At 45.6% G+C, this 27,369-nt stretch overlaps 1 protein-coding gene and 2 non-coding genes across 3 annotated transcripts; 1 reads left to right on the top strand and 2 right to left on the bottom strand.

Annotated features, from left to right (window-relative positions):
• Positions 1-8,772: 8,772 nt before the first annotated feature.
• On the bottom strand, positions 8,773-8,846 carry trnan-guu (transfer RNA asparagine (anticodon GUU)). The gene has a single exon. It is a non-coding gene; the product is annotated as a tRNA-Asn (tRNA).
• Positions 8,847-13,790: 4,944 nt separating this feature from the next.
• On the top strand, positions 13,791-13,901 carry trnal-caa (transfer RNA leucine (anticodon CAA)). Its single transcript has 2 exons — positions 13,791-13,828; positions 13,856-13,901. It is a non-coding gene; the product is annotated as a tRNA-Leu (tRNA).
• Positions 13,902-18,599: 4,698 nt separating this feature from the next.
• On the bottom strand, positions 18,600-24,245 carry LOC148811905 (uncharacterized). Its single transcript, XM_088908705.1, has 6 exons — positions 24,230-24,245; positions 23,718-23,917; positions 22,659-22,813; positions 20,742-21,205; positions 19,743-19,951; positions 18,600-18,824 (listed from the first exon to the last, which is right to left on the bottom strand). Exons 1-6 carry the CDS (start codon positions 24,243-24,245, stop codon positions 18,600-18,602), a joined length of 1,269 nt encoding a protein of 422 aa, XP_088764831.1.
• Between the last annotated feature and the right edge of the window lie 3,124 nt (positions 24,246-27,369).

The following is a 27,369-nucleotide window of genomic DNA, read 5'->3' on the forward strand; positions in this document are numbered from 1 at the left end:
TTACTCTGAATCTCGCTTACTGGTTACTGAACTTCCTTTTGCCTCTCGACCTTGGACCTCACCTTCTGTTTTGGATTGTTTGCTTCTCTCTGTACTTCCAGTATTTCGATCTACCTTTCACCTAACAATCTCGCCTGACATTCTGGATTTTTCGCCTGTCTCAATAACTACTTGCTCCTGCATCTGCACAGGATCTGCATACCTTTTCACTGAGGATTTCTGACAGTCACAGCCACATAAAAAACTGTAAAAGAAGTATGTGTTTCTTAAAAAAAATACCCCCCAATTGTTTTTTTTTAAAAGTCAACATATCTGGATTGTGTTTGCAAGATTTTTAAAAATTGCAAAGTTTGTGTGGGTATGATTGTAAAAAATCAAATCGTAACTGAAGAAGGCTCCATGGTCAAAACATTGTGTTTTCTTCTTCTCTTTTCAGCATGGAATAAACCTATTACTTGTTCCTTGGAAATTACCATGTGCCAATAAGATATGATCACTGTATCACTGTATTGACCATATACAATTTCTTGCATTAGGAATTGCAATTTTGCATACCCCAGCTTGCTCTCCTTGAGACACACATACAGGGAGAGAAACTGGGGGTCAGAGCGCAGGGTCAGCCATTTTTACGGCACCCCTGGAGCAGTTGAGGTTAAGGGCCTTGTTCAGGAGCCCAATAGAGTAGGATTCCTCTGCCGACCGTGGGATGTAAACCAGCAACCTTCCAGCCACAGGTACAGATCCTTAGCCACAGAGCCACTGCTCTGCCAAATGTGCCAATTCTTTAAAAGAAGTCCAAAAAAATGAAGCGGTCTCCAAGTCTCCTTCCTGTTTCTCCAATATAGAGAGAAACTGGGCATTTACTGCAAGAGATACAGTAAATAAGGTTGCTGGAGGTACAAGATGCCATCTGGGTGATCCAGAATTGTCCTGAGGGGCCTTGAATGAGTGTGGTCTTGGATGTGTACTTGCAGGCGATACAGCGAGCTCTGTTGCAAGGGAAAGTACCTGGTGTGGATGGTTGCTGAGGGCGGTCAAGGGAGCTATGAACAAGAAGGTTGCGCAGATTAGGTGATTGGCTATATGAGATGATGGGGCGGTCAGAAAAGAGGGCCCCAATGGAGGGATCATCGTGTAGGATGGAAAAGTTGTCGTTAACAGTCCTGGGGATAGGAAGTGTGTTAGGGAAGCACCAAAGGAATGCGGTTGTTACGGTGGGAGTTCCTGATTGGGTTGATGGTCCAAGGGGTGTTTTTGGCTCGGGCAAGGGTCTGTCAATAACACTACTGGGGTATCCTCTGGTAACGAAAAAGGAGTACATTTTGAGGGTTTGGTTCTGGAAGTCGATGTCGTCGCTGCATATTTGTTGTAGCCGAAGGAACTGTGAAAAAGGGAGAGAATTTTTATTATGTTTGGGGTGAAATGAGCTATACAAGAGATAGCTATGTGAATCCGTGGGTTTGTAATAAACAGATGTGGAGAGTCTGGGGTAGTTGATGGAGAAGTTGATGTCCAGAAATGGAAGAGTAGTGGAAGATATGTTAACTATATATTTGAGGGACAGGTGGAAGTTGGTGAAATGGTGCAGGAAGCACTTAAGCTGATCATTGGAGCATGTGGCGGCACTGACACAGTCATCAATATATCGCTTGAAGAGGTCAGGGACATAGCCAGTGTAGGAAGAGAAGAAACGTTCTTCTACCCAGCCAACAAAGATATTGGCATAGCTGGGTCCCATTCTGGTGCCCATGGCAACTCCACTCACCTGTTGGTAAAAAAGATTATTGAAGAAGAATGCGTTCAGTGTGAGAACCAGTGTTTCTGGTTGTTGTCCTTTAATTGATCTGCCACCAAAACATTAATCCTAAACAGTCAAACAAGTCCATGTGATGAAAACCCTTATGCTCTTTAATGTTTTTTTATGGATTGTACATCTGCACTAATTTCCCCCCCTCCCACTCATCAGCTTTTGGATGAGAGATTCTGATCACTGTATAAGATCAGAAGCAGTAGAAGAAACGGGCTTCTTTTCTGCTTATTTAACACACTCCTAATGCAAACAACACATTACGAGTACAACGGAAAGGTTGCACCAAATGGGATCAAGCAATTTAAAACATATGTTCAGGGGACAGGAAAGTTGTTATAGAGATGAATGGTATTCATGAAACAAATAATGTTGCAAAAAACTTTGCCAAAAGTCACAACCCATTTAACATTCATCAGACAGGTTGAATCAGTTTGATATCTCTTAGGTTCAAAATGCACTCAACGGCTGTATAATGCAAGCTCAAGAGTCAAAAGAACAGTAGTGAACTACAATCTTACAATAATAAACAGCCATGTGATCTTGTGAATGATCTATCATACACCCTTGAAATGATGTGACAGATTTGGAAGTTTGCACAGCTTGTAGTCTTTCTAACTCCATGAGACACACAGACAGGGAGAGAAGCTGGGGGTCAGAGCGCAGGGTCAGCCACTGTGCTCTTGTGCCAAACAGGTCATACAAAGACTGCCATTCCTTATATCTTCCCCTGAACCTACATGTCTCTTCCTCACCTTCCAGAAGTGAAATATCGAGCTTCCACACACCCTTCCCCACAGTAACAGCCATTGGAATAGAAGGTGTACATGACAGTAAACAATGGTCAGAGAAAAAAAAACAGGGGTTAAGCCTGCGGTCGTGCAAGTATAATCAAGTATCAAAACAAAATCTATACGTGAGGCTTGGGTCCCATTAGACTAGTGCCATGTGAAACCTGCCCTCCCCTGACTATGAAGTTGGAAGCCATCTTTCAGTTTAAAATCTTTCCATAATGTTTGCAATAATATTGATGAATTATGAAATTGGACCCATCTCTCGCCCTTCATTCTGCCTTCTCTTTCTAAAAGGCAATTAAAATCCCCAGCTAAAACCACTGGTTACCATCCCAATAAATATACTCAGTTCCTGAATTAGGACATATCCGTCATGTGAGCAACTCAGACAATATATATTTAAGAGTTTAAATTTGACATTCATGAAACCCAGATACAGCACCAGTGCTCTCGCTGGTTTCACTACAAGGTGCTGACGTACCTCTACCTACTATACAGGCCTTTTCCTCCCCCCCCGCCCATTTGCTTTCCTTCTCTCCTCCTCCACCACCCCCACCATCCACAGGACAGTTCTCCATCTGCCCTCCTTGAGTCACCGGTTCTAAACCTTGGTCAGTAGGATTACATATGTAGCGGCGAGGCTTATTAATAAGACAGAATTAAGTGTTGCTGTGCTTTCCCAAATGAGGCCCCATCTCCCTCTTCAGCTCTGTGGTGCAGCCACAGAGAAACTATTCATGCAGGCTGATTTAAAGATGTTTTCTTTTGATAAGGGACAGCTCCCAAATGGGGATGCACTTAGCTAAGCCTGGCTATCATGATCAATGGTCATCCATTGGCGCCTATCTGTTTAGGGAGTGCCAGATGGACATCTGGGCTACATTCCTAGGTGTCAGGAGTAAGTTACTCATATCTCACCTTGATCAACCAATCAGGGACTGGTAGGGCCGAGTAACCGTCATGAAATTCTGATGCCCATTAAACTTTCAGCCAATGAACAAGCTGAAGTTCCTCCAGGTAAAAACAGGCAACAGAGAGCCTGGAGAAGGAGAACTATTCGGAAATTCTAAGGAGAATTCCAGGGGTGCGAGACAATTCCAGGCCAGGACGGCCCAGGAGCAGAAAGGCTCCCAAGGGCAGGACATTCTTGCAGCGTGCCTCCTGACCATCCTGAGACTCAGCCCGGACCACCACGGAATGGCCAGTGTGTCCGAGTGCCAGAACTTTCCTTTATTCTAAGTCTAGAGCGGAGGTTGCCATGAGTAACCTGAGGATCCACCCGAGGATAGCACCAGCAGCAAGCCTCATGAACAGGTCGGAACTGTGGACAGCCGAATCACTATTCAGAACTAGTGCTTCATCAGGAATGAACCGGTCTTCTTCCTGACTTGCTGGGACCCACAGTTATCTTTTCTCCTTTGCACAAACCGTGCTAGTTAAAGCCAACACTAACTAGCCAGTCAGTGAGCATCAGCAGCGCACCATCGCAAGCCGCACAGCACAGCCTGGCACCTAGCCAGACAGCGTGGATTGGACAGCAACAAGCCTGCAACTGTTTCTTTGTGCCCGCAGGAGATCTGAATCCCCAGAGATTGGATGAGTATTCAACTTCTATGCATTACAGCTCGAGAATTCAATTGTTATTCCAACCAGTTGATATCAATTTAATTTCTAAGAGTTATGTACTTGTTTTGAGTATCCAATGTAGAAGTTATAACCAAGTGCATTTACTAAACGGTCTAACTGAATGATATACTGAACGTATGTCCTCTTGATATATGTAACTCTTTGTGACTGATTGAATATATTCTTTTTGTATTCTGATAACCCTCACAATAAGATGTGTTAGGTTTACATACATATTCTATGTATTAATAAATGTATCCTCGTGTATTAGTACCTGTGTGTGTGCATTGTTTGAGTTATATCGCATGGTTGGATTCTAAAGCCATTAAAAGAATCATTTTGTGATTTACTGCTACAATTAACAATTGTCCCAGTAAATGCCCAAACCCTACAGAACTGGTGCCTCGTGAGAGCACACTACACATATATTGGAGAGATCTAAATCTTTCTGCATCATTATCATTCTCTTCTACCCCATCCTCACTCCCTTCACTCTATTCTGAACCCTCGCTCTCCTTTTCACCACTTTCTTCAACCTCAACCACATCCAGTTCCTGATCTATAACCACTGCTCCAGCCCTAAAATGCCTCTTCAAACTGTTTTTGTATTTTTGTTCCCAGCTTTGTTCTATTTGCAAAGGAAATTGGACAGTCTTTAAACACCTGACCTTCACACTTACATAGATTGCATTTCCTCACGCTTGTACATTCAGTATATGCATGTCCAATTTCCTTGCACTTCCCACACACCACCTTTGTACAGGCATCCACAAAGTGACCCAGCTCCCCACACCTCCTGCACAGTTTTGGCTGCCCTTGGTAGAACACAAGGCCTCTATTTTCACCTAATCCAATCAAAGAAGGAATGTGTTTAAATCCACCATAACCATTTTTATCTTCATGCAACAAAACAGGTACTCTCCATGCACAGTTCTAGATGCCATCATCATCCAAGACTTTCTGAGGCTCACCTTTCACTAAACAATACTTAGGCAACCATGTCACAATATCTTCCTTCATCACCATCTCATTAAACATGTGAACAATCACAGTCCTATTAGAAAGATCTGTCAGCGTCTGCCATTCAAACATTCTAATCAGGCCCACATCTTTTTTCTCTTTTATTTTTCTCCAAAATTCTTCCAATAACTTTGCCGATTTGAAACTAATGTCAAAACCAATTCCCTTCAGCAAAGTAATTAAGCAATTGACATCTAATGCCTTAACCTTTAACTCTTTCTGTAACACCTTCCTTGAAAAGTCCAACCGTGAAATATCACCCGAGTGAGCTGAGCCCTCACCACCCTTGTACACCAAACGTGCGCAAAAGTAACGGCGCATGCCGACCCTACAGGCCACCATGGCCGTTACAAATGAGTCAAAAGCAAAGCAAAGCAAACCAAACCAAACCTAAACCTCTTCTATGCACCAAACCCTTAATCTTATACTCGTACAAAAACTCTACTCTCAACTTCTAGGCTTTAACCCTGTAAATCTCCAACACTGGCTGGAGACTCTGTGTATCCGGGCTCAGCGGTTATATAGGACAGGACTCGGCGAGCTGCAGGTGAAACTCATTGCTCTGCGCTCCCCGTGCGGAATGCGCGTCTCCTCCCTCCAGACTCGTCACACGGCCTTCATACTCTACAGCGGGGAAAAAAAAACTCCCCTTTACTGTCTTCATACATCCCTCTTAAATCCCAGAAACACCGAAACTCCGGAGCGTTTCTGTGAGTCAGTACTGGGTTTCTCTGTTCGAGGTTACAAGCAGAAACAATAAAAGCGCTGAAAGCAGGAAGTTATTTCTGCTATTAGGCATAAACTTTTAAAAATAAATTTTCTGATTCCTAAAACCTAATAAAATCCATGTAAGTTTCCCTTTTGTTCCCAATGCACATAACTGAATATAAACCAGTCAAGTTCAGGTACTTTTCTGATGTATATGAATACACTAGTTCTGGCGCAGTTCTTACAACAAAGATACATTACGAACTTATTTTCATACGAGCTCTTGCCGTTTTTAAATTGAATAATTTTGTTTCAATTCGCTAAATCACACGAAACACAAGCAACACTCATCGTTAGCATCTGACCAATCACATTCCTGAATTTTAAAAGTATTTAGTATTTAGTTTTAACTTTTTTTTTTAATTTTATACACCTGTTTTACATATTCTTGCCATTTTTGGCATATTGTAAGTGGATTGTAACTTCAAATTGATCATTCCTGAGCTTTATAACTGTGTATCATTTCTTTTAACCTTATTTTAATATTTTTTAATTATTTTTGCATTTTACAGAACTTTTTAAATATATTGTGAGCATTTTAGCATAATTTTAAAATAGGACTATCAATGCTCCTGACTTTTAAACCTGTATTTCTTCTGACATTAATCTTTCCACCTGCAGATGAGGAGGGAGGTATTTGATTTTAAATTGGTTGATTTGGGGGGGAAATGTACATTAATTTCCTTGTGTGTATCACCAGTGGGAAACTTGGCATTTTTGGATGAATTGCAATCTATACTGCAAGGCCTTTAGACTGATATAGTAATGACTGGAGATTTAAATAACACATTTGATACATCACACAGGAACAGCATAACATCTAAAATGGCAGAACCCTCTAAATCACTGAAAAAATTCAGGCACATTCATAATCTAAAAGATGTTTGGTGGTTACTGTGTCCTGCTACCCTTTCATATTTTTTAGTGTGCACGAATCTGTCCCTCTTCTTTTACTAGTTTTTAAGGAATATTCTGAAATCTCTGATTACAAGATCAAGCCAGAAAAAAATGATGACAATTAGTAGGAAGAAAGATACAGTACAATGTATTGAAAATGTAATATGTTTTAAAGGATTAAAGGGAAAAGAAATACTTTATCTACGCAAACTAATTCAGCTGAGCTCCTCTAAACAATATAGCCTGAAGAATTGCCAAAGCACAATGTATCAATTTGGGTGACACTGGGGGGAAAGGATCACAACACTGAGAACCACAAGGCTTATTTTCAACAGCAAACTCTGTGCTTGAAAATATTTGACAAAAAAAGGAATATTACACGCACGGACACCAATATTTACCACTAGGGTAGAATGCAGCATAGAACAGTTGATTGAAGGTTAGTGTAACTCTATAGTGCATCACAGAGGTCAGTCTCTTCCCCCTCATTATGCAGGCTGACTTGTTCACAGTGAAGTGTCCTCCAGCGATAGTCAGCTGTAATCACCGAAGCAGACATGATGTTAATACTCTGACAGCACCTTGGCTGATTTGGTTAAAGTGTTTTCCCCCTGGTTATAAAAACGTCTCAAAATTCTGACACTGAGGTGTGAGACACAATGTAACAGCCTCTCATAATCCCGAAGTACAAGAAATTTTACTGTATTTTTTTTTAAATTTGATCCTGTGAACATTGCATGTCCCTCCTTCCTCATTACCAAAACATCTCAATGTCACCAACAGTATGTACATTTGTAATTACAACACTTCACTGTTGCATTTCTGAGTTGTGACATTGTGAACATGGCATGTTAAAGTATATAGAATATCTAGATCAGAACAGGCTAAATGCAATTCATAGTGATTTATCATTTTCTTATTTTCTAAATAAAAAAAAATATTTTTTCAGTGATTATGACACTTCGGTATGACATAAAATATGCTTCAATGACAGAATAAATAATCATGGAAAAAATACCCACAGTGGTATTCATATTTGTGATTATAGGAATGTTAAATATCAGGTGAGTAGCTGCGTCAGCATGCGTAGGCTGCAAAGGAACAACTAAACGGTTATTCCATGCTGAAAAGAGAAGAAAAGAATCACAACGTTTCGGCTGTGGAGCCTTCTTCAGGTGTGAGAAAGACAGGGCAGTAAGCAAAGATAATTTTCTTTTTATCTTTGCTGACTGCAGTTTATCTTTGATGACAACATCAAAGACATTAAGTAATTTTTACTGCTAACAGCTCCACATCAACTTCCTTTTATATCTAACCTCATCAGATCTCTCAACTCCCAACTCTTCCAGTTTCTCACTTCAGAGAAGGATAAAACATTCAATCATCCTTTACATAGAAAAACCATCAACACCCCTACCACCTCCACCAATCCTAACCTTGTTGTTACTATACCCTCTGACCTTTCCCTTTCACCCCTTTGCATCCTCAGCTAACATATTTTAAAATTACAATAGACTGTATAGTATTTATGTTTAAAATTAAGGTAAATATGTCAAAATATCAAAATCCACCTGCACAGTGCTATCGTAACAATGCTTGTCAAGTTCTCAAACAAACCTGCATTGTATTTTTAAAATATTTCAGCAGAGGATTCAACTGGAGTATAAATGACGATTCGACGATCATTTTTCTTGGGTGAATATGGTTTTCTGGGGAGTTACGATGTTGGGCATTGTTGGACATTTCCTGGTGATCCTGACACGTGTTAAACACTCGCATTTGTTGCAAATATTAAAATGGCTATGGTTTCGCTGAGAAATCCAATCAACCAAAGAAAGTGTTTACATCGCAAACGAAATCCGTCCCTGGGTGGATTTGAACCACCAACCTTTCGGTTAACAGCCGAACGCGCTAACCAATTGCGCCACAGAGACTAACTTGTAGGTTCGTCTCTCGAATCACAAATTTCTGGTTAAAAAAAAAATCTTCTATTTTGCCAGCCGGTAATATTTCTTCTGCACTGATAACCAAGAATTTTCCGCAAGCTGTGTGAATTTCATCAAAAATAAGTTTTCCAGAAAGGAAATGAACACATGCATTTAACGAAATCAAGCCCTTTCTGAGTGCCCAAAATGGCACGTTCTGTACTACAAGAAAGGAAGAAATACACGGCTGGGATTTGAACCTAGGTTTTTTTGTTTAATAAAAAGGCGCTTTAACCAACTAAGCTACGGTGACAGGACAGCTATCACGTTTTACAGCCACTTGGACACACCGCTTTGAGACATCTGCGTTCAGTAAGCGCTGAACCTGCTCTCAGAGCAAATTGCCTCTTTTACATAGCAGCCCCGACACTGAGAAACGAAGAGAACTGGCTTTAATCTGGCATTTTTCATGTCCAATGCGTTTGACATCTCCCAAGGGCGACAGAGTTCTTTTGCAACACGATTTCTTCTTCTTTTTTCTTTCTGTACGCTTTGATAAAAAACGAAAAATCGTGCAAGGGAAAAATGTATTTTTTTCATAGAGAAAACGTGCACCAGGAAATGTTGTGTTGAGAAGAAATGATTTAACATGATACGTGACCTAATTTATCGGAGCAATTGCTCACCCAGCAAGGTCTGGAGAGTCTGGTGGATGTGATAATTATACGGTGTTGCGGAAGAAAACAGTATTTCTTTGAATTCTCAATCAATCGGAATTTCAGTGCGAAACATAAACCCCTTGTTATATTTAAAGAGGTTATATTTTAAAACTCATAAAAAATCAGAAAACACATGTTTCTCACTTTGAAATTTTAGACGGAGCGGTGCATTACTAGTAGCGGCGCTGAGCACAGTATGGGAGAATTCAGGTTATGTGAAATGCCAGCGGTTTAATAAATAACACGTCTGATTTCGGATCATAAGATTGTAGGTTCGACTTCTACCTGGCTCGTGTAAATTATATTCAAGCTCTTCAGTAATAGATGTCTATTACGTAATGAACCGCACCTGAAAGCGAACGTTGGGTCTATTTCCTTTGTTTTCCAGCATGAAATAGCAAATCGTTACAAAAAGTACCTGCTAATGTCCAATAGCTTTTTTTTTTCAAATAACATTTTCAGGCTTCAGACACTTTTTAATAAAACAAAAGTGTCCGGAAACTCCCTAACTTTCAGGTTTGCTTGAACCTGTATTAAAAGAAGTTATTCGAAACTTCCGGGATTCCATTATCTGATGTAGCTGTCTCTAAAGACGGATGTGATGTTTCGCAGATGTGAACTGTGCCTTCTCTCTTGTGTTCAAGAGGTATTCGCTGTGTGAGATCCTAACTGCATATCCAGTAGGGCTCTGTTTTGTTTAGATTATCTATGTGGTGTACAGATAGAACTCAACTACATGGTGTGAATTCCGTGTTCAGGACGAGCAGAACCTGAAAAACTAAAAGCAGACCTCGACATAATTTGAACACACAGCCTTCTGATGTAGAATCAGACATGCTACCTTTGCGCCACGAGGTCACAGCTATCAGCTAATTTGAATTCCCCAAAGGAGACAAATCAGCTTCACAAAAAATTCTCATGTGAAGAGCGCCGCTCTTCCGAAGAGAGTCTCTTCATCCCAGACCACATTTTATTCTTCCTGCGCAGCTCTTGTGCAGGTGTTGTTCTCGATAACAGATCCAGGAACACTGACTGTTTTTCTATTTTTTTTAATTAAGTACCCCATGGTGCAACGGTAGCACGTCTGACTCTAAAAACCGAAGTTAATTTTCAAAGTATATCGGAGTCAACTGATACTGATCAGGTTCTGCTGCTGCTGAACCCGCAGTCTTCACCTTAAAGTTCAATTTCCCAAGCCTTCTGACCTTATATGTCCATCCCTTCTCGTCAAAACTCGTATTTTCACAGGGTACCCTACAGAAATCGCAGTAGAATGAAAAACTCCAGTAGATCTCGGCTGCTGTTGGTGATTTTCCTTTAAAAACAAATTAATCTCCGGAAATTTTGCGGAGTGTATCACTTTCACTGAGACCGAGGAGTGTTAAGATGTACATGAGTCTTTGTGGCTCGGTTGTTAACCAAAAGGGTGGTGGTTTGAGCCCTCCCAGGGACACTATGAGCCTTTTAATGTACACACCCGTCTCACTTCATCTCCACGGCCGGTCTTGTACCACAATCAAATACGGAGCCCGCAGGGGGTAGTAGGCTCGCAAATATAGCTCACTGTGTATATAATGAAGAAGCAGAAGTTACTTTCTTATCTGCATGTTGCAGAGCCTTACGCAACTCGTACCATTAGCTGAGGTTTGATCCCTGCACGGGCTATTAGTTGAAAGGCCATTGTAAATGACGTGTAAGAGATTTATCCAGCTGGCTTTTATGTTTCACACAAAATTGAGATCTTGAAACCAAAATAGTTAGAAATATGGAACACAACCGTTGTTCCCCAAGAAGGAAAGCTGTTTTGTACTGACGTCACTCCTTTTTATTTAACCCAGATTGTGAAGACAACTCTGCCCTATCAAAGGAAAATGTTACACAAAAGTTGGAAAGCACACTCTGAACCCATCTGTATATTTGATTCCCACGATCCATTCAAAGCTGCTTAGTGTTTCACAAGCAAATCATTTCAGGGAAGAAACTCAGTTTAGTGAACTACTTTTGTATTTTCACTTATTGAATTTGATCTTTGTACTCTCTTTGCATTCTCAGCAATAATATTTCAAAACTACAGTTCGGATATATTGGAAAACTTCACAAGCATTATTAGGTTAGGACTGTAAAATTGTATTTTAATATCTTGGTATATTTACCTTCATTTTAATAAAGATATAACCATAAATGTTGTTAAGCATATTGTACTTTTGTCGTACTTTTTAAAACATTTTTGCTGAGGACGCATGGCGACTATCAAACCTTGTGATACATGCAAGACATCTGTAAACGAAAATGTAATTACAATAAAATTGGCAATTAACAGAAAACCACAATTTGTATAATATTATTCCTTGATACCGATGATCAGTTGAAGGATTTGGAGAAACTATCAAAGAAACAGCACCAATAGCAGATGATTTTGGTTTTGAACCCATCTTTACACCTCAATAATCCATTTGTCCTCGAAAAAAGAAAAGACAGGCATGTTTTGAGTCTCATAATTATCCTCTTCTCGATCCAAAAGAAACGTAAACATTTGAGTGCTTCTGTAGTATTTTGGATTTTCTTATGAAGATCTCACGAAGTATTGCTAGGATCTATATCTAGCGTTCGGTACCGATAAAACTGCTGATATTGATTGAGTAAAAATCTATGATGTATTGACAGCTTTATCTGAAGCGAGAAGTCCTCGGACGCCGCTTATAAAGTGTTGGGATTCATACCAAGAAATACTTTTTGTTTTCCCACCCAAAATGCTGCTATTGAATTACACAGTATATGAACATTACCAGTTTTGGTAGCTTCTGGGTGCGATTTTCCAAAACTGGAACTAATTACAAAATGATTTAAGATGAACCATGTCCAAAAATTGTAAATCATGACTAATATTAATATCAACTGAAATTACTACAGTAAAAAAGATTTAACCGAAATATTCATAAGGCTATGCAAGCCTAAAAAGTAGAACAATTAATTTCATATAACTTTTATTTTTTATTTTTTTAGAAATGGGCTCACACACCTGAAGACACTAACGTTTCTCTCCGTTAGAGTATGTGAATAACAGTTTAACCCAAAATGTTTGTAATTGTGATTTTGTTAAAATGCTATCAGCAGTAAGAAATTATTAAGAAAGTAAGAAATTGTTTTATTTCATAAACTGTAAGATGTGAAGAGAGTTTACAGTTCGAAGCGTTCAGGATCCAAGCCCATGTGCGGATGGTTGTGTTTCTTGAATCTCTTGTAATCATCAAAAGTCACTGTTTAGTCCTTCAGTTTTTTCTTGAGTTGTACCATGGATATTTCATACGATCCATACTTTTCATGCTCTTTTGAATTTTCCTTCACTTATGGAAAAAGTTCAAGGTGTTCTTGTCGCTGTGCTCCACATCTAGACGAGAGCACATGTAACAGTACAGGACACGCAGTGAGGAATTCACACAGCTTTTAGCTCAGTGCGGAGTGCAGAAGGAGGACTCGCTCGCTGAATGATCTCTCAAGAAATCCAGGGTGAGATTCAACAGGTGGCTTCTTCAACAGCCACGACAAGTCTGAAGATGTTCTCTGAATTTCCTGAATATAACGTTAAATTAGTTCAAATAATTTGGTAGTTAACACAACTAAATGCTTTGGAGGTATATTTAAAACAGCAGAGCAAGACTTCAGGCACTTCAAGTATGCATTAAATTAATTGTGTAAACCTGGATCTATATGAAAAAGAGTTCTCTTGTTCATAATATCTTTTTATATTTGTTAATTGAATATATCAATTGAGTATATCTGTTATATTTTTGAATGGGATGGGACTGTACATAATCCTATTTTAACGTGTCCTGCATTTTAACTTAGTGAACAGATAAATTGAAATGTTCTGATTCCGAGCCCCTGCAGTTCGTGCTAATTAGAACCACAACAATGCTCCTGAGTCCTGAGCACCACACTGAGCACACGATCAGCTGGGCTCTGACTTGTTCAGCACGACTTCTTGTTGCGGTTGAGCTCAGAGCTGGAGATGATCTCCATATTCTAACTAGTCCTAAACGTAGTACACAGTACACACTTTTTTAAAACAATTTAAAATATTACACAAAGGCTGTAAAGCACACTTTGAATCGATCCGAATATTTGATTTCAGCGATCCATTTAGGCAACAACAGGCAACGTGGCGCTTCTCCAGCAAAGCATTTCTCACTTTTGTGAACTACTGGTGCTTTTAACACACCAATCTATGAAGCTCGTCAGGATGGCCGAGTGGTGTAAGGTGCTAGAATCAAGGATTCATGTCTTTTCATTGCTTGGGTGTTTTGGTCTCTGAATAGAGGCGTGGGTTCAAATCCCACTCCTGACAGCTAATACCGTTTCCCTGTCTTGCATTTTTCCCATCGTTTTGTGCTCGCTGACAACGACAGGAAGAGGAAAACGGAGAAACCGCTTAGCAGGCACATGATGGGCAGGGAAATGCTTCATGAACACTTCAATGTGATTAGCAGAAAGAAAAGAGGGACCTGTTTACACCGAGAGTGGTCAGAGTATGGAACAATGAACGTGATCGTATAGTGGTCAGTACTTTGCGTTGTGGCCGCAACAACCCCGGTCCGACTCCGGGTCCCGGCAGAATAGGGGCATCTGCTTTTACTACATGCACGAATGAAGGCAAAAAAAAGTCAATCGATGTGAACGAACGGCGCTTTACAGAGGAGTACTGCCTGACTGGATCATTGATGAACGACAGAGGCCACTCCGACCTCTTCTCTGTTTTCTTCAATGACTTACTAAGGATCTTCTTCACATTCACCCATGCAGGGGAAGCCAGTTACACCAAAGCAAACGCATGAAAGTGCATTTCAAGCAGAGACCAGGAGGGACCTGTTTGCTGGAGCCGATTCTTGATGAGATCTTGGGCTCACTAAGAGGCCCCCGCTGGATGCTAATCTTTCTGTTGTTCTCGCAGGTGCTGCGCTGCTTTTGAGCCGACAGAGCTCGTCTTGGTCTGTTGGCACAGCCCAATTGCAAATGATCGGCTCCGCGTACAGAAGGAACGTGCGTTTGGTACAAGAGTGCATGAAGGCACCGGAAATACATTGGGAACAAATGACCGGTGGCTCAAGACCTCTGTGAAGTACAGGAGCATGCAAAAAGAGGCTGTTTTCTCCCAGTCTTGAACCAGGGATCTTTCGCGTATTAGGCAAATGTGATAACCGCTACACTACAGAAACCTGCAGGGGCCCCTGCTGGTGTCTCGCTTGCGTTTCAGGCTGAGAAAGGGAAGCCTCACTTTAGGCAGGGGGTGCTGGAGAGAGGAAAAAAGGCCGCGATGAAACAAAATGTCGCAACCCAGGAGCGAACCAGGGACCTTTAGATCTTCAGTCTAACACTCTCCTAACTCAGCTATTTCAGCTGTGTGCACAGTCCACAGCCACCTGCTCTAGTCTTCCTATGTTGCAGCATGAGCGCACCAAGAGGAGCGGGAGAGTGTTGCGGGAACATCACTCAGAAGGAAAGCCACCCAGCTGCGCCCTCTGAGCTCTGTCCAGCGTATCTTCCTCGCGTGGACTCCTGCCTGCGACGGGCAGGAAGCAATTAGCAAGAACAGAACAACACCCCACGGGTGTCTCATGACCACACCTTAGCTTCGCCAATGCTATTCTGCTGATTCCAGTGTCTTTGTTGGGGTGCGCTGATTGACCGTGCTCTCTCACCAGAGCTCAGCACGCCTGTCATGGACGGAGCACGATTCCCACTGGAGCCTGGAGACGACACAGGCAGCACAAGGGAAGCTGCAGAGTGCGAGACCACGGAGGTACTGCACAGAGACTTCTAATACCTGGAGGCAAGGATCTACTGGTTCAGTAACTGACGACCACGGGAGACATTGGCATTGGAACAGAGGTACTGTACAGAGACTTTTAACACCTGAAGGCAAGGAACAAGGAAACTGGCACAGTTAGCCGATTCAAACTGAGAGGAATGTAATACAGCCCGTAGAGGATTTCTATTGTTACCTGAACAGAGACTGGGGAAATAGGACTGGGTGATACCCCTCTCCTCCATGTGGGCCATCAGAGACTACAGGGACTAAGTAGAAATGTTTGTGTGGCCCTCTTCAGTATTTTACAGGGAAGACTGCTGCCCCTCTGTATTCAATATGACCCTGGGAAGGACCTTTTGCTGCTGTGAATGCTGTTTTTCGATGTGTTTTTGGGTGACAGTGAATGTGAATGTAGTTAGAAAATAAAAGGGCACTGATACAATACAAATGCTTGTCGCTGGTCTGTGTGTGCATTTGGTGATTCTGGGAGATAAACAGAACCTGTGGTAATGTAGAGGGGCCCCAGCACCCCGTTTGTATTGCTAGGTGGCGTAGTCGGACACGAGGCATGAACATTCCTCGCCCATAGGGTTCACCTTACTGTGACATAAACATTAAAATAAGCCCCTGTAGGACCAGCAGTAGTGAGATACAACATCAAAAGAATACATCAATTAAATAAACTAAGGGGATCTCTTTAATTCCAGACTCCAGCCCAGCCTGCACTCAGGGAGCAGTCCTAGGGGTGTCAACTTCACACCTGCCTTCCCTGGGGAATGATGAAGGACCGGTTCCTCACGGACAGGAGCTGGGCGCCTGTGTGTGCGGTTCTGCAGGCTGGACGGCTGTCAGGAGACGTGGAGAGACAAAACAGCCCCCTGCCAGTTTCCTTTCCCCTGGACTCTGCCTTCTTCTGAAGCGCGAGTCTGCTCAGTGCCGCTGTGCCCAGTCCGCCAAGCTCCGAGCAGCAGGACTGGGAGTCTGGACAAGAGAACCATGCCCGCTCTCTTCACGGAGGTCAAGACCACCGAGATCTCAGGGTGAGCGTGTCTGGCCCCTGTGGGCCGGGGTTCGAACAGTGAGCGGGCTCCGAGGCCCAGGTATCCCAGGGGAACTAATCTTCTCAACTCGGGACCGAGGAACAGCGGCTGTCCGGATCTGAAGGGACAGATTCTGAACTGCTGACTAGAACTGCCAGAGAACTGTTCTTTTTCTTCCCAATCACATTTTTCCTGAGAGTAACACGTTGATGAGTAAAGAGACTTCTGAGTGCAAGCTGGTTTTCAGTTTAATCCTTAGTGACAGTCGCACATTGATGAGTAAAGAGATTGGGCTGGACTTTGTGGCTCTGTTGAGTAGGGGCTGGACTCTGAGCTGTAATGGTCTCGGCAGGGCTGTGCGGTTTAGTAGGGATAATACAAGTAATAATAATAATTGCTTACACTTATATAGCACTTTTCTGGACACTCCACTTAAAGCACTTTACAGGTAATGGGGAATCCCACTACCACCCCCAATGTGCAGCCCCACCTGGATGATAGATGACACCAGCTGTCAGTGGGGAGGAAAGCAGAGGGATGAAGCCAGTTCAGAGATGGGGATTATTAGGAGGTCATGATTGATAAGGGCCAATGGGAAATTTGGCCAGGACACTGGGTTAACACCCCTACTCTTTTCCAGAAACACCCTGGGATTTTTAATGACCACCAAGAGTCAGGACGTTGGTTTTTTGTCTCATCCAAAGGATGGCACCTGTTTACAGTATAGTGTCCCCCATCACTATAATGGGGCATTAGGACCCACATGGACTGCAGGGTGAGCACCCCCTGCTGGCCCCACTAGCACCTCTTCCAGCAGCAACCTTAGTTTTTCCCCAGAAGGTCTCCCATCCAGGTACTGACCAGGCTCACACCCACTGAGCTTCAGTGGGGGCTGCCAGCTAAAAGTTGCAGAGTGATATGGCTGCTGGACATAATAGGGAAAACTAATAGGGCACCTGATACTAGTATTTCATGCGATGAAAAGCCAACTCATGGGATGTCTTCACAATTCCTTCTCAATACTAGAAGGAACTCGTGATGTATTCACAATGTCGGAGGATTTCATCAGAGCAGCCGGTTCCATCTGACCTTCCCATGGGAGCTGAAATGTCCTCTGTGAAAGATTACGGCATGCCATTTCTTTTAGATGTGTAATCTACTGAATTATTAATGTGATGGCTGCTTATTCCTGTAAACAGAATGGACCCCGATCCCCATCTCCAAATCCAGTCAAACCCCCCATGAATCATTCCAGACGAAAGAGAACCAGCCTCTTTCCTCCTCCTGTGTTTTACACGCAGCTGGGGGGGGGGGAGTCATGGTCATGCCCTGAGCATTGGGATGGTGTGGTGTCATTAGGTAGATAGATACATAATACTTTATTAATCCCATAGGGAAATTGGCAGACAGAGGTCTGAATTAAAGCCGATCGGAAGAATTAACTTCATGGTTTCTACCACTACTGTGCAGGCAGGAAAACTCTGTGAGATTTAGAAATGTAGAAAAAGACTAAGGTGACACACCTGGGCCAATTTTCCTAGACGTCAGTGAACCCACCAGCATGTCTCTGGACTGTGGGAGGAAACCCACATGGACACTGGGAGAACGTACAAATTCTACACAGATAGAGCACTCCAGGAGTCAAAACCGGGGCCACAGCGCTGTAAGGCACTGTGCTGTGCTATATAACTGAAGTACAGCCAGTGGGAAGAAAGCTGACCTAGAGTCCTCAGCTTCCTGGCTTGAAGCAGTCACCTGACCAATGCCTCCAAATCAGTCAGGTGACAGAGGATGGCGCAGGTTATCCCCCCCCCCCCCCAATGCCTTCTGGGAAATGTAGTTTCAGACACAAGCCGCCATCTTTGTCAGAGCCTCGCACCCTCTTGCGCCACATGATCGAGACAGCAGAGGACCCGCTGATGGGCAGGGGATTGAAAGAAGAGGTCCTCAAGGCCCATCTGCCTTCACCAAACAGTTCGACGAAAGGTGCGTCATTCCCCCCCAAAAAATAAGGGGTCTCACCGGCCTCTTTTACGGATAATCACTGCGAAAAAAAGCCACTACGCAAGAGGTGCTGACCGACTTTTTATTGAGTGTGAACAGCATCACCGGAGCTTCACGAACTGGGGGCGGAGGAAGGAGTCGACCCCTTCAGAGCGGTCGATATCCCAGCAGCCCCCTGACTCGAAGCGCCGCCCTACTTCGGCCCCTCAACCGCCTTTCCAGCAGCTTTTTCTGGCAGCTCCCAGATGGTGGGGGGGTTCAGCTTGTCCAGCTGCGCCACCACGCTGTCGTACTCCTGCTGCCACTGCTCCTTGCTCAGGGCCGAGGGGCTGACCTCCAGGAACCTGTAGGCCTCCTTGGACTGCAGGATGAACATTCCGCGGATGTGCATGCAGACATTGCAGAAGCTCTTCCAGATCTGCAGGGGGGGGGGGGAAGGGGGAGGAGGAGAAGCACAGACGTGAGGTCGACCTGAGCGGCGCGGGAAACGCGAGATCTCGCTGTACTAGACATTAGGACCCATGTGGACTGCAGGGTGAGTGCCCCCTGCTGGCCCCACTAACACCTCTTCCAGCAGCAACCAGTGGGGATGGCAGTTGCCATCTTGGGTGCGAGAGGGGGTTTGAGACCGTTCAGTGAAGGGCAGTTCAGAGCAACAGGATTTATCCCTGTCACACAGAGGCCTGGAGAATAACGCGGACCATTTGGAATCAAAACGCACCCATCAGCCCGCCAGGAATCATCTGCTCACTCGGGGGGGCGCACCTCTATCCCAGAAGGCATTGGGGTGCGGTCCACATGTCTCGCAAACCCTTGCAGTGATAATCCACCCGCAGGATTATCCCTGACCAGTGAAAGGATCTGACCGAATTCTAGCCCAGAAGGGGGCCGTCTGGATGTTTAGCACATGACTACTCTCTGATCCACAGCTACAGCTCATGATCCCCTGCGTCCCCTGTGAAACCTCCCACCTTGCTCTTCAATCTCGTAGCCTTTGGTCTCCATCGCCTTAGGCTACACTTTTGACTCTCGTTTTTCTTATTCCACCTGACAGGGTGATGACAGAACAGCCTCCCCACGACACCACCCGCGCCTATACAGGACAAGCACTGCACCCATCAGAAGCCACAGTAACCACTGCATCGGCAGCTCAGGGGCTGCCTGTAGGATTGTTGGTGCTGCAGCTCAATCAGAGTGTCTGGGGTGTGCAGGCAAAGATCTGGGCCAACAGGTACCAGATCAGAGAAGCTCAACCCGCCAGGCAGGACAGCTCTGTCCACCCCCGCTCTGAGATTGATCTACCAGAATCGCTCTGGGAAAAAAAAACAACACTGACCGGCTCGGCCTTATCCAGGCTGGACAGGAAGTCCATCTCACAGTCCTCCAGGAAGTCCAGCATGTCATCTCCGGCGAAGGTCCTCTGCTTGAGGTTGTCCAGCGCCACGCCGGTCGTCTCCCAGAACTTCTTCATCTGCAGCAGGATCTCCTGGATCTTGGTCAGGCACTTCTGGACCTCCGCCAGCATCTTGGGATCTCCAATGGATCCTGGGAGGCAGAGGAGGAAAACAGGAATTGCTGGAGGGGCTGGATCAAGAGGCAGATGTCATTTTTAGATGGAAACATACCCTGGCTTCTCTCAAGACACAGCTGGATGAGCTCCTCCAGTCAGGACAGGAGGGTCTCCTTTACACAAAGGGTGGGGGAGTGGGGAACAAGCTGCCCAGCCATGTTGCTGGAGCCGACACCCAGAATTGGGTAAAGATGCAGCTGGACAGGAGGCGCTTCTTTTACACAAAGGGTGGGGGGAGTGGGGAACACCCTGCCCAGCCATGTTGCTGAAGCCAACACCCAGAATTCGGTTAAGACGCAGCTGGCTGAGATCTGCTTCTCAGTCAGTTACCGATCTGCCAGCCGAGCCTGGAGGTTACAAACAGGACGTTTTCGTGCACCGAGCTGCCGGACCGGGACAGGCCTGTCCTGAGCTGCCGGTGGGAATCGGGGTCGCCGAGGCCGTGACCTCACCCCGGCAGACAAGCCTCATCCCAGCGGCCCCCCACGGTTCGGCAACCCACCCGCCTACTGGTTTCAACTCTGGCGACAGCTCAGGTCTGTTACAAGCAAACAATCACATAAAAAAACAAAACACATTTCCCTAAATCCTGACTTTGCTATGGGCTTGAAGCCGAGAGCGGGACTTCAGTCAGGACAGGAGCGGCTCCTTCACACAAAGGGTGGTAGGGGTGTGGAGCAAGCCGTCCAGCCACGTTGTTGAGGCCAATACCCCGCACAAAACACGTTCCAGCGGCCCCCACGATCCGGCAACCCGCCCGTCTACCCATGTCGATCTGGACCTTGGCGTAGTCCAGCTGCAGCCGGATCAGCTCCTTCTCCTTCTGCCACAGCTCTGACACCTTGGCGTCCTTGCGGCTGCGCAGCTCCTCCAGCTGGACCTTGAGGGACTCCACGGCCGCCTTGTCCTTGGGGTCGTTGGTGGCCTTCTGGATGGTGTTGATCATGGCGCCCAGGATGGGCACCACGGCCGCCACGATGCCGAACTTGCGGTCCCGCTCCCCGATGCTGTTGATGAGGCCCTGCAGCTCCTTGTTCTTGTCCTGGATGTCCGTCTCCAGCTGGTTCCTCTCCCCCTGTAGCTGTTTGACCGAGGTGTCTAGCTTGCTGCACTGTCCCTCCAGGGCCTTGGCCTCCGCCGTCTTCTCCTTCTTCTGCTGCTCCTTGTCCGCCTTGGTCTTGACCACGTCGCTGCAGGTGTCACCCACACCTTTGCTCAGATTCTCATACCTGGGGGGAGACAGGGGGGGAGATGTCCACCTGCTGAAAAACTAAGGTTGCTGCTGGGAGAGGTGTTAGTGGGGCCAGCAGGGGGCGCTCACCCTGTGGTCTGTATGGGTCCTGATGCTCCAGTATAGTGACAGGGACCCTATACTGTAAACAGGCGCCGTCCTTCGTGTGAGACGTAAAACTGAGGTCTTGACTCTCTGTGGTCATTAAAAATCCCAGGGTGTTTCTCGAAAAGAGTAGGAGTGTAACCCCGGTGTCCTGGCCAAATTTCCTCCTAAAAGTCCCCCTCTCTGAACTGGCTTCATCCCTCTGCTCTCCTCCTCACTGAAAGCTGATGTGTGGTGAGCGTTCTGGTGCACTATGGCTGCTGTCGCATAATCCAGGTGGGGCTGCACATTGGTGGTGGTGGAGGGGAGTCCCCATTACCTGTAAAGCACTTTGAGTCGACTTTCCAGAAAAGCACTATATAAGCATAAGCAATTATTATTATTATTATTATTATTATTGCTGCTTGAAAGCAGCCTGGGACCCAGTGGAAGGAGCCTCCCCCTGTTCGCCATCAGAGGGCAGCAGTGTGAATGATTCACCGCTACATCTGCTGAACTCCACTCGCCTCCGCGCGCTGCTCTTCTTGCTGGTGTTACTGAAGTTATTGCGCATTTACTGTCCAGCACTGCCCGTTGTTGGTGTTGGGTTGTGCATGATGGTGGGCTGTCATGACTGTTGTTATTTACTGTTTTGTAACGTGCCATGCACACTGTGCCGTCTTTTTTGTACTGTGCGCCTCCCGAGAGAACGGGGCCAATACGAACTCCTATGGACTGTATGTGTGCATACTGTAGGGCAATCCTACTCTGTTGGCGAGAAGCGAGGCCCTGCACCCCAGCTGCTCCAGGTGGCACCATATAAATGGCCGACCCTGCGCTTTGACCCCCAGCTTCTCTCTCCCTATCTGTGTGTCTCATGGAGAGCAAGCTGGAGTGTGAAAAGACAAATTCCCAATGCAAGAAACTGTATAGGGTTAATAAAGTGATCTTATAAATTACTCTGCCTCTCATCCCCTGCGCTACTTCTGGTTTGTGATCTTTGAGGTTACTGGGTGACCGATGAAGAGTTTTGACTGGGTTGATGCATTCTCATGCATTTGATGCCAACAGCAGAGGAGGATCCCGCAGTACTTTCTCCTAGTTGGTAAAATAAGGTATTCAGTGGTGTCAGAACAACGATAACGGGCACCCTGGGCTGACAGTCTATCTAATATGAAGCAAACGTCAGCTCCCGAGACAGTATGGGAGCGGATAATTCAAGCCTAACAGGAAGTGCTTTTCACAAAGGGTGGTGGGAGGGTGGAGTAAGCCGCTCGGTTGGAATGAATCCTGATATCCCAGGATCTCTGGCTGCTTGCAATGACGGGTTCCCCCATGGCAGAGCTGGAGCTCTGGGGGGGTCTTACTTCTCCACCGATCGGTCCACTTGGTGGCAGATGTCCTCAATCCAGCCCTTCGACTTGTCCAGGAACTTCTTGGCCAGCGCCACGTTCCTCTTCTTCACGGCCGTCCGGATCATCGGCAGCATGGTGCCAACGATGTTGGTCCCCGTACTGGCGCACTGCGAGCGAGATCAAGCGCCAGCACCGTTATCTCTGTTTCGCAATCCTGACCCCTCTGCTGTCTCAAGAGTCTCCAGCGCTTTTATTTCAACAGGGAAGACACCCTGGATCTAGATTTTAGGATTGGGATGTATTTTACAGCAGACTATCCATCCATTTTCTCAGAGCTCTCTCCAGTACAGGGTCACAGGGGGAAGCTGGGGTCTATCCCAGCAAGCAACAGGCACAAGGCAGGTTCACCCTGGACAGGACACCAGTCCATCACAGGACACACAGACACACACACATGGACAGGACAGGACAGGACAGGACACACACAGGACACACACACACACACACACACACACACACACACACACACACACACACACACACACACACTAGGGAAAATGCACCTGCCAGTATGATTTTGTACTATGGTAGGAAACTGGAGCACCCAGAGGAAACCTGCATGAACACAGGGAGAATATGCAAAGTTCATGTAGGAGTCTATGGAAGCCTCCCAGGGTTCTCCCAAGACCCAACTAAATGTATGGAATACAAGTTCATTTGTAGAACCCTTTGAAAATGAGATTTTTTCCAGATTTTAAATTTCATTAAATTTTCTGCACACACAACTGAGACACATACACAACTGAGACACACACACCTGTCAAAGCATGTGTGCACACACATACACAACTGAGACACACACCGGTAGCAGCAGGTGCCCACACACACACACACAACTGAGACACACACACCTGTAGCAACAGGTACACACACTCACGCAAACCTGGAGCTGTAAGTACGAGGACTCACCTGGAGCAGCAGGTACTCTCTCTCACACACACACACACACACACACTCACTCACACACACACACACACACACACACACACACACAGAGAGACACAGACCCACCTGGAGCAGCAGGACCTCGGAGGAGGCGAACAGCTGCTGGCTCTCGGTGGCCTTGAGCCTCAGTTTCCTCTCCAGCTCAGGGTGGGTGGCCAGACACAGGTAGGACAGGTGGAAGAGCAAAGCTGTCTTCTCGGCGGCCGGGACCATATCCCTGAACATCTCCATGTCATTCATCAGCTGCTGATCCGCAGGCACTAGGTCTGAGAGAGACATTCAGGAAAGAAAAGGCTTTTTAAATATTTTCTTCACCCCCACGTCCCCCATGTCAAAACCCTCCCAACCCAGAGTGTCCAACATGAACACCTTGAGCCCTTGAGTCTGTGTAAAACTTTCTGCACATCTGCCTTGTGCAAACACCTTCAGTAACTGAAATCAAGACAGTTCACTGTGGTTCAGCTCGTGAATCCTAAAGCCTCATTATACCTCCATAAGACACCAAGGGGTCAAAAACCACAGCTGAAGTCGGAGAATCACAATATCCGAATCGGGTTAACGGATCAGAACACGCTTACCGCGACACTGAGACATCTTGAAGCAGGTTTGTGGGCGACCTTAGGCACTGAAACGTCTGTCCTGCAAAGAGAAAGAGGGTGTTTTTTTAAGGCAAATATCAAGAAAATAATAAAGTTATTTCCCTCTCACCCCCTGCCGCTCCTATGCCAGAACACCAGCTGAACACCGCCGATGGAGAGCAGCTGGGTTTGAGATGAACTACAATACAAGCTGAGAGACCAACAAATTGCTTGAGATACCCTACTGGGGAGGTATCAAGTAGAGAAAGCACACACCGATTTCAAGTCTACACAAGTTTCAGCCGCATTTTCTAGCGGCCTCACAGCTCACTGGAATGGTGTGCAAATTTTCATAAAACGAGCATCTGGTCTCCTCTTAACAACTAATCATTTTCTTTGACCAGCGGACAAAACACACACACCCCTCCCCCCACATTAAGACCAGGAGAGACAGGAGGACTGCAAGCCTGACTGGTTCAAATCGAAAGCACATGGCAAAGGCAGCAGATGGGACAACGGAGCCTAAACGGATATAGTAAGGCATCCTAGAGCATATTAATAAAAAAAGCCTTTAGACTCACGGCTGTACGAAGCTCTCTCAGCTCTTCCCGGAGGACTTTGAAAGTGTGCCCTTCTCTGAGCCTGTTTTATAGTGCTCCGAACAGGTAAGAAACACCATATAAGGCTTGCAGGGCTGCAGAACCCCGCCCCTACTCAGACTGCTCCAGGGGAAAAATCTGTAGGGGGGCCGTCTGAAATTCGGAGGGGGGGAGTGAAACAGAGCCGCTGTGACTGCCCCAGCAGAATTTCGCAACCAGGCCCCTGACGGTAGTGATCAAGATACCGATGAGCCATCTGGCATTGAGCGACGAAGCCCGGTTTCACGTTCACCAGTGCCCGCGCGATTATTTTTATTATTGCCCGGAGTAGCAAAATGCACCAACGTTCTGAATCGTTAATAATAATAATAATAATAATAATAGCAAGTGGAGCTGTATGTCCTGAAGTATAATAATAATAATTAATAATTGCTTACACTTATATAGCGCCTTGCTGGACCCTCCACTCAGAGCTCTTCCCAGGTCATGGGGATCCCCTCCAGCCCCACCAGTGTGCAGCCCCACTAACACCTCTCCCAGCAGCAGCCTCAGCTTTCCCAGGAGTCCCCCCTCCAGATTAAGAAAACAGCAGGCACAGACTCCGATAACTACGGTCCTCGTTATAGAATAACTCTAAAGTATTAGGATAAACTCTTGCAAGGCATCGGTCCACCCGAGCCCTCGAGATCGTAATAATGCTGCAAAGGGACGGGTAATGGGTTTATTCCCTGCCACAAAGGAAAGAAAGGCAACGTTTCGGGCCGTGGAGCCTTCTTCAGGCTGAAACGTTGCGCTGCCTTGCTGCTCTTTTCGTTACCTGTCCTTACCTGTTACCTAGAGGAAACCTTCTCGAGCTGCTTTATAATAATGTTGACACCCAGGAATGCAGACACCATGGAATAGGTGCTGTTCATGGACGGATAGCCCTTCTGGCACATCAGACAGCCCGATGCAGGACCTGCGAATTCGGGGGTTCGTGTTCATTATCTGACCATTGACAAAGCACATCTGTTTTTTTAGGGCCCGAGTTAAGTAGGTGAAAGTCCTTTTGTCCAAAACTGAGGGGGCAGGACAGTTGAGTCGAGGGGGCGATGCACCGGGTCTTGACTGCTCTGCCCCCACACCCTTCGGCAGACACCTCTACCAGGAGGCATTCCTGCAGACGCTATTACAGTGTTCTGACACAAGCAGCCCCCAGTGTTTCTCTCACTAATGTACGCAGCTGTGTGGACAGGGGCTCACATGAGCCTTTTCTGTGAAGTATCAGTGAAATCACCAGAGTCATGTGTGTTAACAGCAATGTACGGCGATTTCAGCAACCAGAGTACATGTCAGGGTCTGAGGGAGTGTCCCACACTGCCAGCTGGAGGGACTGAGTCTCTTTTGTTTGAAGGGAGTGTCCCACACTGCCAGGCTGGAGGAACTGAGTCTCTTTAGTCTGAAGGGAGTGTCCCACACTGACAGGCTGGAAACTGAGTCTCTTTAGTCTGAAGGGGGGGGTCCCACACTGCCAGGCCAGAGGGACTGAGTCTCTTTAGTCTGAAGGGAGGGTCCCACACTGACAGGTTGAAGAAACTGAGTCTCTTTAGTCTAAAGGGAGGGTCCCCCACTGACAGGCTGGAGGAACTGAGTCTCTTTAGTCCGACTTTTAATGTCAGGATTTCCAGCCATAGTGTCAACATCGGAATGATATCACCTATTTGATTCATGATGTCTGAAGCTTTCGACTGTAAGCTACAGAAAATAAACGCTTTGCTCAGGAGTGGGTGCAATAGTAAAAAAATAAAACACAAAACTCGCTCATGAGAATTGGGACCAATAAATAATCCAGTTACTTTTTTGTACAACATGAAAACATATTTCAAATTCATAGAAACATGCCAAAATGGAGGACAATTAAATACAAAACCTGTTCTAAAATCATGTTAAAAAAAAGACCCAATATTTGAATACAGGTCCTGACCAGTTGAAATTAATGACAGAAGCGACTAGGTTCACTCACTTACAGAGTGCCAGAGACTTGTGCAGACTTGAGCTTCGATTGTGGCAGGAAATGATTTACAGTTGTCGAAGAGGTCTGACAGAGCATGTTCCCAGTCTCTTACACTCCCATCCCCTCCAGCACTGTCCTCTGTTATACTTTCAAAATGTCTTTACTTCCGGCCCGGGGATGAAGTCAACCCAGCGGACGTCTGAAAAAGAGCAGAGAGACAGGAGCTCCTTGAAAGGGCATTTGGAACTCAGAGACTGAGACGCCACTTTACACAGAGGGTAGTGGGGGTGGGGAACAAGCTGCTCAGCCCTGTTGTTGAAGCCGATACCCCGGCTACTCTTCAGACACAGCTAGGTGAGCTCCTCCAGCCAGGACAGGAGGCTCTTCATTACACAGAGGGTGGTGGGGGTGGGGAACAAGCTGCTCAACCCTATCATTGAAGCCGATGTCCAGCTGTGTCCTGAGAAAAGACCGGGTGAGGTCCTCCAGTTGTTTAACACTGCTTGATTGTTTAACATCAATAAAGTAAACAGACTGCCTAGCAGGAC

This window comes from Atractosteus spatula, assembly GCF_055471065.1.
Source record: "Atractosteus spatula isolate fAtrSpa1 chromosome 10 unlocalized genomic scaffold, fAtrSpa1.hap1 SUPER_10_unloc_6, whole genome shotgun sequence".
NCBI lineage: Eukaryota > Metazoa > Chordata > Actinopteri > Semionotiformes > Lepisosteidae > Atractosteus > Atractosteus spatula.